The sequence below is a fragment of the Arvicanthis niloticus genome, chromosome 6 (assembly GCF_011762505.2).
Source record: "Arvicanthis niloticus isolate mArvNil1 chromosome 6, mArvNil1.pat.X, whole genome shotgun sequence".
Taxonomy (NCBI): Eukaryota; Metazoa; Chordata; class Mammalia; order Rodentia; family Muridae; genus Arvicanthis; species Arvicanthis niloticus.
The window spans coordinates 49,160,118-49,176,937 of record NC_047663.1 but is presented as its reverse complement, the minus strand read 5'-3'; the positions used below and the strand labels follow the sequence as shown (position 1 = coordinate 49,176,937).

General features: G+C 46.3%; 1 protein-coding gene across 2 annotated transcripts; it reads left to right on the top strand.

Moving 5' to 3' along the window:
• The first annotated feature begins 4,110 nt into the window (after nt 1-4,110).
• Xaf1 (XIAP associated factor 1) lies at nt 4,111-16,761 on the top strand. Of its 2 annotated transcripts, none has more exons than XM_034507740.1 (6): nt 4,111-4,438; nt 5,633-5,768; nt 7,444-7,639; nt 9,401-9,489; nt 11,989-12,300; nt 15,422-16,761. In XM_034507740.1, exons 1-6 carry the CDS (start codon nt 4,236-4,238, stop codon nt 15,461-15,463), a joined length of 978 nt encoding a protein of 325 aa, XP_034363631.1. In that variant the 5' UTR covers nt 4,111-4,235; the 3' UTR covers nt 15,464-16,761. The 2 variants fall into 2 exon arrangements, with proteins under 2 accessions (XP_034363631.1, XP_034363630.1); XM_034507739.1 differs by having other exon boundaries at nt 4,128-4,438; nt 7,411-7,639.
• The last annotated feature ends 59 nt before the right edge of the window (nt 16,762-16,820 follow it).

The following is a 16,820-nucleotide window of genomic DNA, read 5'->3' as shown; positions in this document are numbered from 1 at the left end:
AATAAGGCTCAGACTATGGTTATTTTATTTGGCTTTGACAATTACTAGTGGGGGGGAACCCCTAATCTACTTTTCTAACTGCTAGCCTGGCTACCATCCCAATGGTGTACCTCAAATACCTGTTGTTTCTCCTGGCCACATGCTCATGATACCGGTCTTCTCTGTAGTATGAATATTTTAATAAATCCCATTGCAGGGTTCCTTCCTGCCTTAGACCATTTATGTTCCCAAATGAAAGACTGTCACAGCCTTATATTTTAATATGCCTTAAGCAGCACACTAGCTGGGTAACTGCCTAAACCTCCATGTTGTGAAAATCCACTTTCCTACCCGATAACTCCGAGTTACTACTTACTAGTTTCTATGTTCTATCTTGACTGCTCTTGACCCAATTGAGCAATCGTCGGGGCCATGTTCTCTTGGCCTTTTCATTTGGTGACTCTCCTTCTTCCTCCTGCACATTCTTTTTCTTCCATAGTAGTTCTCCTCCTTCCTGCTCCTTCCTTTTGGTCTCTATCCTGGAAAACCTAAACCCCAACTAATCTCTCTTCTTTTCAACTATTGTTTGCTGGCATCTTTATTCACCAATCAAAATTAACTTGGGCTGGGCAGTGGTGGTACACGCCTTTAATCCCAGCACTTGGGAGGCAGAGGCAGGTGGATTTCTGAGTTCGAGGCCAGCCTGGTCTACAGAGTGAGTTCCAGGACAGTCAGGGCTACACAGAGAAACCCTGTCTCAAAAAACAAAAACAAAACAAAACAAAACAAAAAAATTAACTTGGGGATGGGGTCCAAAAGGCTATATGCTGCCTCCAAATCTTGGAGGCCAACACTTAGCATTAGAATACAAGCAGCCTTAGGCCAAGCCCACTATACCTCTCGTGGTGCTTTCTTCTTTCTCCTCTTCCTTCTCTCCTTTCCACCCTACTCAACAGGTAACTCAAAACCCCTCCTGCCTCTAATCCCTCCAATAATTGGCTGTAGCCATCTTATTTAACCAATAGTTTTAAATTAAGGAACAAGGTTTGTATAAAAAAAAAAAAAAAGTTGGTAAATTTGAGAATTCACTCATAGGCCTAGACCTTGAGGTAGAGAATTTAGCATTACACAGATCAAACCTCAACAACTGATACACAGTTTCCTTGTTAGGAGCCACACATGATGATGTACACTTGTTAATCTCCACACTCAGGAGGTAGGGGTAAAAGGATCAGGAGTTCAAGGCCACCCTCAAACTGAGATCATGTTGATGTTAGCCTGAGCTATAAGAGACCCTGACTGAAAAAAAATCAATAGAAGAATCTGGATTTATTTATAGTTTGGCCAATGAGAACTTATTAATCTAACCCTTCTCCATGTCTGAGGTCATCTTATAATCTATACAAAACCATGAGAAAAAAAAAGGTTAAAACAGATGTAAATTTAAGTACAATATTGGCTAATTGGGTTTTTTTTTCCCCCCAGGAGGAAGAGGACATGGATTCAAGTCTGAGCCAAGAAAAATGGACCCTTAAAGATGCCTCCATTTTTAAAAAAGAAGTAGTCTGAATATTTCCTGGGATGGAAACACTACCTAGAGTCTTTGTCCCTAGGTCCCTTCCTTTAATAGGTATATGTTCAACCTTTCCCATCTTTTTTTGGTGGTCAGCTTCAAGTTCAAGACTCCTGTATGCCTGTTAAATACACTGATTTTGTAAGTTGGAGGGGGGGGGGGGAAGATGACAGTCTCATGGCTGAAGTGAGGGTCACAGTGTCTCTTTGTAACATCTTTCAGCACAGGAGCACGGTCACACTGTGACCTTGACACATGAAACGCTATGAGTCATGAAGCCTATGCCAGGCTGGGCTGTTCTGTTTCTGGCCCCTTTGGTGGCCATTTATCATTAACTTCTGTTACACTTTTTATGGTTACTGAGCAAAATCTTATAATGTACGGCGGGTTGACAGACCTCTGGACTACATTAAACCTTAAGGCTGGGGATAAGATAGTACCCCAGGCCTTTTGGGGACATCTTGCCTGATTTAAGCAACATCTGGATCTGTATAAGGTTTGCCCACTTTTATGTAGCTCACCTGTTTGGTGACTACGCCGGCTTTCTTTGGGACTATGACAGGTTTGTGTAATCTGTTCTGAATAGGACCACATAGAACTAGACACTTTTTCTTGGTGCAACATATACCTGTAAAACATACACCTGTAACGTAAGGAAGGAAGGCCTCCTTTTGGCCCCCAGTTTGAAGGGGAGGATAGTTAGCTTGTTGTTGTGATTGGATTTTGAGTCACTAAGGAGACAAACTTCAGGATTTGTTTCCAGAGAGGTTTGACTGAGGCCGAAAGAGCAACCAGAGTGGAGGCGGCAGCATCCTAAAGGATGTGCTGAGCTGATAAAGAAAGCTGAGCACCAACACTTGTCTTCCTCCTGACTCCGACTCAGCATCACCAAGGCCTCATGCTCCAACCACCATGCCCCACCATGATGGACTGTACCCTCAAATTGTGAGCCCAAGTCATCCTTTTCTCTAAGTTGAGGGTATTTTGCCACAAAAAAGAAAGTAAGTCATACAAAGGGACACTACTCTGTCATGGTGGGGAGGCATGGCAGTGGGCATGCAACAGCTGATGTTAGTTGGCACAGAGAGCAGAAAGTGATCAGACCTGAAGCAGGGCTAGCCTATAAACCCCCAAGGCACACCCCTCATTAACTTGTTTCCTCCAGGAGGCCCCACTCCCTAAAAGTTTCACAGGCTCCTAAAATAGCATAGTCAGTTAGGGGACAAGTATTCAGACAGGAAATTTCACATTGAAATGGTGACATGTATCCTTGAAGGACCATGTTATTGGGGAACAAGATGTTTGTTTATACTTCTGGGGCTCAGTCATTCAAATTGGCTCAGAACAAACCAATTCTTCTTTCAGGATTGTCAATGGAAAGTATTACGATTTTTTATGTGGCTACTGTTTTATGGACAGTTCCACTGTTGACAGAAACATCATTATTCAGTGTACAGCTGTATTTGTGAATGTATTAGTTGTCACCAGGATATACTTTGTGATAGTGTGTGTGTGTGTGTGTGTGTGTGTGTGTGTGTGACCAACCCACTCCACTCTGGTTGCCTTATGCATAATAGGCAAGTGCCACACCACTACCTATACTCCAAAACCCTTTGGTCATCTTCATTCATCTAATGACACACTGCTTCTTTCTGTGGAGAAAAATAAGAAAATGAGCAGAGGAAACCAGCAGATTGTTCTATGTCCACTGACTTCCATCACTGTTCTATGTCCACTGACTTCCGTCATGCACTGTGATCGTTTTGGACATGGGCTGCCTTTAACAGAATTTTTCTTTTCTTTGAACCGCAAAGATAAGAAGACATGAGGTCACCTAGTCTTGTTGGGCAACTTTCTGGGGCTGTGTCACCTCCTTGGGACAAACATATACTGACACAACAGCAATTTTGCATGCAATTTCTAGGAGCACCTGGACCTTAAAGTCACCTGAGAGCCCCAGTGTAACCCAGTCAGCCAGGAGACAGTGTCCAGAAGGCTGCGGTGACTCAAGCCCCGAGTTATTTTGTCTGGATCTGAGTGCAGCTCCTCCAGCACGGTGGCAGAAGAGTCACACCTTGGGCCACATTGCCTGGGAACTTGAGCAGGTTATTCAGCCCCTTGGTGCCTCTGTTTTACCAGCTGAGGATAGGATAGTAAGACCTCTTCCTGGTGCCTGTCACCTGAGGTTTACATTACTGTTTGTTTGTTTGTTTTGTTTGTTTTGTTTCCCAGCAGAGGACAAGCCCAGGAGACACACAGTTATCCCTGGCCACACCCAAGACTTGCCCCAAATCCTGTAGCCTGAGCATCCAGCACCCCTGCACCCCCTGTTCAATTCCTCACAGACTTTGTTTCTAAAGTCACCACAAACTGGAACTCACACAGGGTACGGGCATGCAGGAGCGGCTTCTTCAGGGAGCAAACTCAAGCTTAGCATCAAAGGAGAGATCAGACAAAAGCAGAGTGGAAGAGTCAAGTCATAGGTTGAGAAGGGGGCGGGGACCCAGATGGAAGCAAAGCCAATCAGGGAGGGAGCGGGGGGCGGGGGGGGGGGGAGAGGAGGAGCTGTTGTGCTGCCCGGAGGAAACCTGGCAGCTAATCCTCACCTTGGAGGTCACAATCACAGTAGCACAGAGGCAGCACAGGACAAGGGGCATGGCAGAAGACTTGCCCATGCTGCAGAATGGCCTTCTGGGAGTGTCTAGCTGCCAGGACCTGGGAACCGCCTTGGGCTGAGAATTCTAGGAGTCTCCTCCTCCTTGCCGCTATGAGTCAGGCTGGGGAAACACTTTCAGTTTTGTTTTCTTGTTGCAAAGAAACTGAAACTCCACGGAAGTACTCCAAGGAGCAGACCATGGAGGGTGACTTCCAAGTGTGCAGGAACTGGTAAGAAGACATTTTCTCCAGGGCTGGTCAGAGAGAGGGGCACAGCAGAGCACACAAATTCTGAAGTGGGGAGGATGAGGTTCAACACCAGGATCTCTGGACTATGGAGTATGTAGGCAGGCAGAACAGAGAGGCCGAACAGACAAGGAACATCATTCTGCGCAGCTGTGGGGACAGCTGGATCAGGCTAACAGCAGTGAGGCCATGAGCCAGATCCCTGGGCCCTGGGGGCACCTCCCCTGAACAACTGGTCCTTTAGAGATACACCCTGTGCTTCCATTCTCCCGAGCTGCTGTCAGCATGAGCAGGTGGAATGGGCAGGCAGCATTCCTGATGACGAATGTGTCAAAGGAGGACACCCTGCCCTGCAAGTGGGAGACTCCATTGGGTTTCAGCCACTCTCTGGGTAGCTGCAGGGGAACCCAGGGACAGGAGACAGCTGAGTGGATGGACTTTTGCTCTTAAGAGTTGGGAAACCTTTGGGGGTTCTGAAGTGTGGTCAGGGCAGGGCTGCAGTGCCAGCCGCTGTGCTTGTTTGTTCTCGGGGTGGCCTTTCTAGGAGATAACTGGAAAAGGATCAAACTTCACCTCCCTCCCCCTCTCTATGAGGGATGCTGAGGGATGCTGAGGGATGCTGTGGAGTGGTCCTAGGCACTGACCCTAGGGCACTGCACAGAGCAGCCAAGCACTGAGTCACTATCCTCGGCTCTATATTTCCTTTTGACACAGGGTATCCCTAAGTTGCCCAGGCTGATCTTGAACTCACTCTGTAGCATAGGTAGGCCTTAAACTAGCCATCTTCCTGACTCAGTCTCATGAACACCTGTGCCAGCAGCCCCAGCTAACTTGCACATGTTTGAAGTACACACCTTGACCCATAGTACTTATCTGTGAGACCATCCTGCAATGTAGGAAATGAAATCTATCATCACTCTTGAAAGTTGCCTGTTGCCCTGGTAACATCTTCCTCCCACTCTCCTGGGCAGGGTGGTACTTTGCAGACTGACCTCACACTTATTTTATGAGAGTGAGTTTTTCTGTTTCACCGGCACTGGCAGGGCGGGAGCACGTCATCAACATCACCGGGTTTTCCTTACTACAGGCCTGGGAAGAGCTTACCCTAGGTGTGCAACAAGGCTTCATGCTTTACACTAAGACACTGTGCCTTTCTTTCTCCCCCACTTCATCCTGAAGCAAAAGAAATGTGGCCTCTCTCCACTTCACGCTCCACGAGGCCCACTGCCTGCGCTTCCTGGTCCTTTGCCCGGAATGTGAGGAGCCCATCCCAAAATCAAAGATGAAGGAGCATGTGGAAGTGGTGCACCAGCAGGTGAGCAGGTGGGCAGGTGGGACAGAGGCCTAGGGGGCCAGCAACTGAAGTCCAGCCTTCCCTGGCCTGGTAGGTAAGTTATTTGCCCCTCCATGTTTGGCCTCCGTTTTTGTTTGTGCTACCCTGAGGCTGTCCTCAGTTTCTCCCTTTCTACTAGTTACTTCAGGACATGGGGTCTGGTAGAACAAAGGATCCACTTCAAGAAAGACTAACTATTCTCAGAGACTTGTAAGGAGGAGGCAGGAAGGCCCAGCTCAGTCTTCTTTCCTACCTTTTTGAGGCAGTCTCTTGGGGCTTTATCTTTCTGAGAATCAAGCTCAGGCAACCATTTAGGTTACAGCTGATCCAACAAACACTTCTTGAGCCCTAGGCTAGGCGCTAGAGGAAACTGGAGCAGCATCTTTTGGTCTCTGCCTTGTAGGATCTCATGGACCAAAGTGTGAAGCACAGCTAGCTCCACTGATGTAAGGAGAGGCCGGGGGCTGGGGCTGAACCCACATCTCTCTGTGCCTCTGTTTGTATCCTAGTGAAGGTTACTGCTTTGATGAAACTCCATGAAAGCAGATTAAGGAGGAAAAGGTTTATTTGGCTTACACTTCTATATCACTGTTTATCTTCAAAGGATGTCAAGACAGGAACTCAAAGAGAGCAGGAACCTAGAGGCAGGAGCTGATGCAGAGGCCATGGAGGGATGCTACTTATTGGCTTTCTCCCCCATGGCTTGCTCAGCCTGCTTTTCTTTATAAAACCCAGGACCACCATCAGCCCAGGGTTGGAATGGGCCCTCCCCCATCACTCACTATGTAAGAAAATATCTTACAGCCAGATCTGATGGAGGCCATTTTCTCAGTTGAGGTTTCCTCCTTTCAGATAACTTTAGCTTCAGTCAAATTGGCATAAAACTAGCCAGAACAGTTTGAGTAGTCTGGACTGTGTCAGCAGAATGTGCAAGCTCTCCCTTGCTGAAGTTGGACTGAATTCTCCTCTACAGGCAAACAGGATAACCTGGGAGAAAGTAGACAAGGAACGAGGCTGGTCATAAAAATTACCACCACCACCACCATCCTACCCCAGAGATGCAGATTCACCTACATATGTACATACTTGCATGTATACATACATACATACATACATACATACATACATACATACATGCTTGACAGGGGAGCTTTCCACAATCCATGAGTTAGTTTTTGTTAACTTGATATGGCTGGCCCACCTGGGAAGAGGGAATCTCAGTTGAAGAATTCTATCAGATTGGCTTGTGGGTGTGTCTACAGGCAATTTCCTGATTAATGACTGATGTGAGAAATCCCAGCCCACTGTGCCAGGTGGTCCTGGATTGTAGAGAAAGCAAGCCAAACAAGCCAATAAGCAGCATTCCCCTATGGTCTCTGCTTCAATTCCTGCCTCTGGGTTCCTTCCTTGAGTTCCTGTCCTGGCTTCCCTCAATGATAGACTGTAGTGTTGAAGTATAAAATGAAATAAACCCTTTTCTCCCCAAGTCGCTTTTGGTCACGATGTTTATCACAGCAACAGAAAGCAAACTAGAATAATAAGTCTAAGACATTCACAATCCCCAAGGACGCTCCTTACCTCCGATGCTTGCCAATACTTTCTTTGATTGGCTTCAATTCCCTAGGAGGTTGGGCCCATGTCCTCCATCTTCCCACAGACCAAGGAAAACCAACAGCACCCTGCCAAGTGCAAGTTCTGTGAGCTGGTCGTGCGATTCACCAATCTGGACATCCATGAGTCCCTCTGTGGCAGCCAGACAAAGGATTGTCCACATTGCAACCAGCCCATCACACTCCGAGAACTGGCCCAGCACAAAGATGTGTGTCTGAGTGCAAAGAGTAGGCCTGAGGAAGGTGAGCAGCAGGGAGAAGCTGGAGAGGGAGAGGGCAGCTTCCGGGGCCAGTCTGTCTCCTGGGCAGGATGCAAGAAGTAGAACCCTTGGCAGCACAGGAGAAAAGAGTGTCCATTCTGTGTGTTTCCACTAAACTAGAGTAGCCTTCTTGTGTGTCTGCAGTACCACTTAATCAGGGAAAACAAGAGGCCAGGGTTGCGGGTGTAAGAACTCACACTAAAAAGGGAGAGAAAGCCACAGGGAATCCTAAACATGTAGGCTTTCTTTACAGTCCAAAGACATAATGCTAGCATGGTAAGGCGCACCTGAATCATCCTGTAGATGAAAACATACAGAGAGATCAGGAAACAAACAAGACTGGACACTCCAGCTTCCAGCACTGAGCTAGATCCTAGGCTATTGCATGTTTTTATCATTCTGTGACTTAAAAAAAAGATAAGCAGAAGCAGCTTGAGGATGGAAGGCTTTACTGTGGCTCACAGTTTTAGGACATAGCAGCCTTGATGTATTGGGGAAGACATGACCACAGCACGAGGTACTTACTCCTCACTGTCTCCCTGAACCCACAGTCAGGAAGCAGAGAGCACAAGATTGGGCTGGGCTAAGAAACCTGCACCTAGCACTCGACTTCTTCCAGTGAGGCTCTACCTCATAAAGGTGCCACAAGTTTCTGAAACAGCATTAGTAGCTAAGGTCCAAGTGTTCAAACCCACAAGCTCACAAGGAGGGCAGGGGTTTTTCATTCAAACCATGGCAATTAGTGATGGCCAGATGGGAGACCACTGCTAAGACAAGACTAGGTTTGTCTATCAGCTTTCCGGTATCACCTCATTCTCCCTCTTCCTTTCCCTCACTCCCCCTCCCTCTTCTTCCTCCTCTCCTCCCCCTCCCACTCCCTCTCCCTCTCTGTGTCCCTCTCTCTTATTCCCTCCCCCTCTCCCGATTCCCTCACTCCCCTTCCCTCCTCTTCTCCTCCCACTCCCACTCCCTCTGTCTCCCTCACTCTCCCCTCTTCTTCTTCCTCCTCCCCTCCCCCCATCTCTATCTCCAGTTCCAGTACCAGGGATTTGAACCTAGAGTTTCACACATCCTCCACCCTTGACCTCTTTGTAGTCTGTCACCCAGTTCAATGACCTCTTTATAGGAGAGTTTGCCAAGAGCACAGATGTCAATGTGACACGTCTTTCATTGAATTCATTGGTTGTTTCGATAATATGATAACGTGCAGAGAAACTGTGAAACCCCTTAGTAAGTCCCATGTGGTCAACATTCTACCCAAGGTCAAAATTGGCTGGTGGAAAGGCAGGAAGTATGAGATTCATGTACTTTTCCTTCGTTTCATTGTGCCTGGGCTCTCTCGCACTACCAACAGTCTGCAACACAAGTTAATTGACAGCTTCAGTACAACACAACTTTAACACCACGATGTGACACCCAACACCTGGTTGAATCACAGAGCTGAGAACGATAGAATAGCTCAATTAGGCTGGGCAGCTACCTACAGCCCCTTTCAATTGATTAAAAAACAGTTGTGCTCCAGAAAAACATCTCTTCATCTGGGTCATCTTCTGCCCCAAGTGTCACTGTAATACAAACGGTTGTCCCATAAGCCTTTCCTGGGTGGCTAAGGCAGCTGGCAGTATAGCAAACCTAAGACCAGGCTAGCCTAGGAATGCTCAGAAGTACAGGCCATGGGAGAAACCAGGGGAAAGATGGGCTAGCCATTGTCAAGAACAGTCATGTGTGGTGTTTGTTTACTCAGGGAAGAGAACTGTATCATCTCCTGGAAGAAAAACCCATTGTGATACTTGCAAACAAACGATTCCAGAAAACGAGTATGTCTCCCATATGGTGAGTAGCAATGACCCACTTTCTAACTGTGCCAGGAGCCAGTTCATATTCCAGAAAGCAAGGTATGACAGTAGATTCTGAACACATTTTGCAAAGCACAGTTATCAAAGGTTCATTTTGTTTTGCTTTGCTTTGTTCCGAGGTTTCCTTTGGGCAGATTAGCATAGTTGGTTTTCATTTGTGCTAGCCCATCAAGGAGCAGCTCTGACAACTCCCTATGTCCCTGCTCACCTCTGACCATCACCAGCCTTCAGGGCCTGGATACTGAAATGTGGCCCTCAGCGGGGCCTGCCCTCTTGGGCTTTCTGCCCATATTTAGGCTGTGACCTCCCCGATGTGACTAAAAGGGCTTTTCCTATCTTTCTATAATAATGCTCACAGCATACTGAGTGTAAAAAGAGGACCCTAGAGATAGCAGATGGTGTAGCTAGTTGACTGGTCTTGCTTGAGTGTTCCCTCCATAGCCTTACATGCCTTGTAGTACACAGGCGAGCCAAGTTGCTCTCTTGTCTTACGGAGCCTTCTCCTCCTGAAAATCATCCCACAGCTTCTCTCCCAGAAACTTCTTGTTGTCCCCCCAACCCACTCACCCACCCTGCCCCAGGACAGAGGGCTGTTTACCTTTCTAAATAATTCAGCTATTAAAAAAACAAAACCATAGACTATTTCAGCACTGGGGAAGCAGAGGCAGGCAGATCCTTGTATTTGAGGCCAGGCAGGGCTACATAGTGAGACACTGTCAAAAAGGAAAGGAAAAAAAAAGAAGAGAGAAAGAGAGAGACAGACAGAGAGAGACAGACAGAGACAGACTATGGAACAGCAGAACTAAGGGGCCTTAGAGGTGACCTAATGCTTTGATATTTATTGCAGCATCTGAAACATGCTATTCCTGGCAGTGTGGTGCAGGGGAAAGGGCTTTTCCTTCCTTCTCATTTTTTACAACTAGGATTTTCCTCTTCCCATGCCCCTATTACAAGATTAACCTTGCATGTCTTCCAGTCCATTTGCAGCGCAGTAAGAGAAGACCACAGGCTGTGTAATTTCTACATAACAGAAATGTATTTCTCACTATCCTGAAGCCTCAAAATCCAAGTTCAGAGTGTGGGCATTAGGAGCGTAGGGAGGGCCTTGCTGCTGCCTCGAACAGCAGAATGCAGAAGAGCAAGCTAGCAGCTAGCTAAGCTGCTTGAGATCTCTTTTCTAATCCCATGAGTGTGCAAGGAGAGGAGCCATCATAACCAACACAGCCCCCTATTAACACATGTAACATTTGGATTTTATTTTTAGGGTACAAAGAGAGATAAGATTTCTCTATATAGCCCTGGCTGTCCTGGAACTCGATATGTAGGCTAGTGCAATCACACCTTATTTTCAAATTTATTTTTACTTATTTTTATACGTGTGTGCCTACTTGTCTATATGTGCAATGCATGTGTGTAGTGTCTGTGGAAGCCAGAAGAGGGTATAATATCTCCTAGAACTGAACACCAGCCAAACTTGGATCCTCTGAAAGAGCACAAGTCCCTTTAAGACTGAGCCATCTCTCTGGGCCCCAAAACCTGAATTTTAGAGGGATGTATCTGTTGGGGACTGCTCTGCCAAATGTTGGAATCCTGCACTGCCAAAAGCTTGGGGGCCAAAATTGTTAGAGCCCGAACTGCTCCAAGTTTTGGAGGCTAAATTGTTCTGGCTCGTACTGCTGCTCTGGTCCAAGGGTCAGGGTTCAGCAAGAGAGTGAGGGTGGATGCAAAGAATGGAGACCAGACAGAATGTGATTCAGTCCCATTTATTCTCAAGTCTCTCTTCCTAATCCAAGTCCCAAGTGTGAGTTCTGAGTTCCTAGTTCCTAGTCCCTAGGAACTCCAAGTTCCACGTTTCCCCAGTGCTTCTTCTGTCTGCCTCTCGCCTTTTATAAGTCTCACTTCAGTCACGCCTTTAAGTCTTGTCTCTAAGTCACACCTTTAAGTCACACACACTCAAGGGAAAATCCTGGGTATATAAAACAAGATGTTATCAGAGTGTGCTCAGCTGTTGTAGGCTGTTGAAAACAAATCTCTTGTCAGGGTATATGGCTCGAGATGGCTGCAAGGATGATAGCCGCCTTCTCTCAGCTCTCCACATGTATCCAAATTTTTATCCATGGAACCTGAGTCTTCTTTCTTCTAGCAAAGTTAGCTGTAAAATTGAATGTCTGCCTTATATTATCCAGCATTTAAAAAAAAAAAAACCAAACAAACAAAAAAACAAGCTTCCTCTGTGTTTGCTGAGTGAAGGTCTTGTGGGGGGTAAATTCTTTCTACTGTTTCAGTTCCAGTGTTCAAATTCATGTCTTCAGGCTTGATAGCAAGCATCCTTACCCACAGAGCCATCTTGCAAGCCTTTATCCATCATTCCTAAGTGTTTATAGGGGGGAAGCCTTTCAGGGTATCTCAGCTGTCTTGTCCAACTATTACAGCTGAAGTATTGCTTTTTTAAATTTCACACATTATTCATTTGCAGAAACAATGTTCAAGAAATATGGTATATCTTCGGGATGGAAAGACAATAGTCCTTCCTCCATCCCTTCTGTTTATGGGCACTGGAAAGCAAACACCCACAATGAGGAGAGATGTTCGTCCAAAGACAAAAAATAGAAACAGTTCAACAAAGCGAGAGACAAAGGACCAAAATGGCGCTCTGGATCTGCCTTTGAAGTCTGGGATCCAGCAGAGGACTGCTCTTCGTAAAGGAGAGGAGACGGCCTATGACATTCTCCGGAACTGTTGTCAGTGCCAAATCTTACTTCCCTTGCCCATTCTAAATGAGCACCAGGTACCTTGTTCTCCCCGCACTGCCTCCTCTCCTGGCTGGGAACCTGCTGCACAGTGTCTTAAAGCACCTCAGCCTTAGGGTTGTTGGGGGGAGCTTCCCAGTATTGTGGCTGGCCAGCTCCTCCCCTGCCTCCTCCTGCTTCTGTGTGTCCTTGCGCATTCTCTCCAGCTACCTGGTTTGTGTCGCATCCCAGTCACTGGGTGACCTTTGAGGGTAGAACTGGCTCTCTCCTCTCTGTGTCTGCATCTGTATCAGGCCCTGCACATGGCAACACTCACTCCAAGGCTATTAAGTAAATGATGGAAGCCCAGGGCTGTCAGTGAACTCCCTCCAGATGGAGATAATGCAGAAGGCCCTGGCTCCAGGTGTGAATGCTGCTGGTGGCTTGCCTCCAGCATACCCAGAGCTGGCCTTCTCATCCTGAGTTTTCCACCCAAGGCAATCTTCTTTTGCTATAGGGTTTTGTTTGTTTGGTTGCTTAGATTTTCTGTTTGGGTTTGGTTTTTTTGTTTGTTTGTTTGTTTGGTTGGTTGGTTGGTTGGTTTGGTTTGGTTTAGGGTTTTTGTTTTTTCCAAGATAGGGTTTCTCTGTGTATCCCTGGCTGTCCTGGAACTCTGCTTTATAGACCAGGCTGGCATTGAACTCAGAGACCTCCACCTGCCTCTGCCTCCCCAGTACTGGGATTAAAGACATACGATACCACTGCTCTGCCAAATGATTCTTCCAAATGATTGGGTAGTTTCTATTCTTTTCTCTTTCTTTCTTTCTTTCTTTCTTTCTTTCTTTCTTTCTTTCTTTCTTTTCTAAAGACATTTGGAGAGGAAAGGATTTATTTCACCTTATGCTTAGGGAAGGCAGGACAGGAACCTGGCGGCAGGAACTGATGCAGAGGTCATGAAGGAATGCTGCTTACTGGCTTGCTTCTTCCTCATGGCTTGCTAAGCCTGCTTTCTTATAGTGCCCATGCCCACCAGCCCACCAGTGGTACCGCCCTCTTCTCACAGCAATTATCAATCAAGAAAATGCCACGTGGATTTGCTACAGGCCAATGTGACAGAGACAGTTTTCTCATCTGAGGTCCCTCTTCCCAGATGACCATAGCTTGTGTCGAGTTAAAAAAAAAAAAAAAAAAAAAAAAAAAAAACCCTAACCAACACACTCAGGTATAGTGGTGAATTCCTGTAATCCTGGCTCTCAGGAAAGGTGAAGGAGTCAGGGGCCTAAAGAGATGACTACGTGGTTAAAGAGCTTACTGTGCAGGCGTGAGAATATGAGTTCAAATCTACAGATTCCATGTGAAAGTCAGGCACAATGACTCATTCCAGAAACTTCCATGTGCTCAGGGAATGGAGACAGGTGGGTCCCAGGGACTCACTGGCCAGCCCGTCTAGACAAAATGGTGAGTTCAAACTCAGCAAGAGACCTTATCCCAAAACAAGGCAGAGACACATCAAGAAAAAAAAAAAAAAAACCAAGATGGCAATCTCTGGCCTTTACACGTGGGAGCATGGACCTTCACACACATATTTGCACACCACACAACTATTTAAAAAGGAAGGCTGATACAGGAGGACCCTGAATTTGAGGAGAGCCTGGGCTACAAAGTGAATTCAAGGCCAACTAAGTTAAATAGTAAGACCCTGTGTCAAAAATTAGATAAACAAATAAATGAAGAAGGGAAGACTAGGTAAATGGGTCAGTGTTAAAACATTTGTCCGTCGTGCATACAGAAGGCCTTAGGTTCAGTCTTCAGCATCACACATGCACACAAGCTAATTCTCCCCTCGTATTCTTCTCCAGTCACATCACCGAGAGAAAGCAATCTCAGCAGCCTGTGGGTGTCCTTCCAACTTTATCTTCTCAGCATGAACCCTATCAACAAACACAGGGCTGAATCATCATCTGTGGCCCACGTGTTATCTATGTATATTCATTACTTAGCCTTTTTTTCTTTTTCTTTTTCTTTTTCTTTTTTAGAGGTGCAGTCCTTCAAAACAGGTGATCAAAATCTTTTTTTCTAATTTATGCATTTATGTTTAATAAAAGTGAACTAATTCCACCCTTAGTTGGGTGCTTCCACACTTTTCTCCATCTTTTGTCAGACTTAGCAAGTAGAAATAGAACATACCCGATCAAATTTGAATTTCAAAGAAATGGAGACCATTTTTAATCTAAGTATGTCTGCAGAAATTGTAAGAAATCTGCCCCTTTATGGTCCGTTTTCAGTGTGAAAATGTGTTTCAGTGTGAAAGTATACTTAGAGCTCATTATTGAGTCTCAGGTAAGCAGGGGGCACTCTGTCCTTGTCCTCTCTGGCTTGCAGCTGGCACACATCTGCCTGGGTGCTTCTTGGTTTATGTCAGGGTTGAAACAGTGCACAACTGAGTCCCTGCACTAGGATAGATGAGGCTCTCAAACCACCACCACCATCACCACCACCACCTGGGAACCTATGAAAAAAGATGGGCAGAAGTTTTCCACACTTGAGAACTATAAAAACCACTTGGACCAAACGAGAGCACTATTTTTGCCTTTTCTCTAGAGACTGTACAAGGTTGTAAACGGCTTCAACTGCTTGCTTCTGTTTCACTACTCTGAAGCTCCAGGACTCTTATTATGAAGGGAGGATCATCGTTTCTCACACAGTGATTCTTTGGGTCTCTGAAGTTGAAAGTCAGTGGGTCATCCTGTATTTTATCTGTCAGCCCTGATATACCCATATACAAACACGAACACTTGGGAGTGTTGATATACACATTCCTTCATCCCTGGGTTCTGTGACTTGGCACTAACCAAGTAAACAACATGGCTCTCTAATTGCAATGGCTACACAGAAGATGTACACCTATTTCTCCCTGTTCACCCATGATGCCCACCTCCATTAGGCACTACCTGAAGTCTCCAGTCACCCTCCCTGCTCAGAGTCTCTTCTATGCAGTCCCATCTCAGGCTCAGTCACAGGGCACCCCCTCCCCCATGTTTCAGAACAAGGAACAGCAACACCCAGCCTGGCTTTGATAGCCCCTGTTGGTGGGGAAGACCAATGACAGAAAAGCCAAGAAATAGCTTAATAACTTGCCTCCCACTTGAAGCTTTTAACATCTATTTTTCATTTCTTTAGGAGAAGTGCCTGAGGTTAGCTCATCAAAAGAAACTCGAATGAGGACGGCCAGCTGGATTCGGAAAAGCGCCAGTTCACAATAGCTACCCAGCTTCCTTTCCTAGTGGTCACAACTTTGTTTTCTTTACCAGTCTCTGTAACCGAATTCCCCCTTTAATTTCTAACAGTTTCATATGTGTTTACGATGCATTGTAATCATACTTATCCCCGTTGCCTTCTGCCACCTACAACCCACTCCTGTGAACCCCGTTCTTCCCAACAGGTCCCTGCTTTCATATCTTGAGCCGACGTTTGCTGGTGCTTGTATGTGCACATGTGCACATGCTAGCATGCACATGCTTATTCAGGTCTTGTGCCGGTAACCACAACGGATGTGTGACCCTGTTTGTAACAGCTGTGACCATGCTAAATCCAGAAGAGAGCGTCTGATAGCGCGTCACCCAGCCCCTAATCCTTTAGCTCTCACCAGCTTTGGACCCCATCTTCCACAATGTCCCCTTGGCCTTGGGAGGGATGTCTCATCTTGGGCTCAGGGCCGGGTACTCAACTGGCACTCTTGGCACTTTGGGTGGTCTTTATTTAGGAAATGAGACAGGCTTTCATCTTTGGGCATCAGAAGATGACTTTTCCTTCTTCTGAGCTACAGATGACCCAGAGTAAAGGCCTTCGCTTCTTGCCCTGAACTCCTAAGCACCTAGGCTCAATTGCTGGGTTACTCAAGAGACCCTCGATTTATCCTGAGTTTCTCCCCGTCCTTTTGCTTTGTTTTCCTCGTTGGTTTTTCAGGACAAGACAGGTTAGGAATATGAGAACTAGAGGGGGAGATGCAGCAGGAGGAAGGGAAGAAAAAATGGAAAGGAAGGGAAAGAGAAGGGGGAGGGGAAAGGGAAGGAAGGGTGGGACAGGGAGAGTTAAAGTTCCCAGCAAGTAGTCCAACTGAGCTTTCTAAAAAGGCTGGTTGTTAGAAGGGCAGCGGCTGTGAGGAGGTTAGCATGGTGCAGGCCGTCTTGAGCTATCTTAGGCCCTTAAAAAGCTGCTAATTGTCCACATCTGTGCGTGACCTAGCATCCTATGCCTCCTAGGTAAAGTTAGATCCCAAGTGTTAAGAAAGCCATCACATACGCATCCGGGGCCTACAGCACAGTCTCTTCGATTTGCTGTAACCTCCGATCTGTTGTATCACCAGAATTTGTAAAGTGACTTTCTTTGCTCTGTTGTTTTAAAACTTCACAGAAATTGTTACCAAGGTCAGAACACGGATATCTGAAGCCAACTGAATCTGTATTTCTGGACCATGATCACTCATTCGGCTCCAAAATAAACTATCTCTTCATCTCCTTTGAGCTGTGTTTTTCATGTTGGTGATGGGGAGGGTAACAAGATGAAGGTGTGCACCACC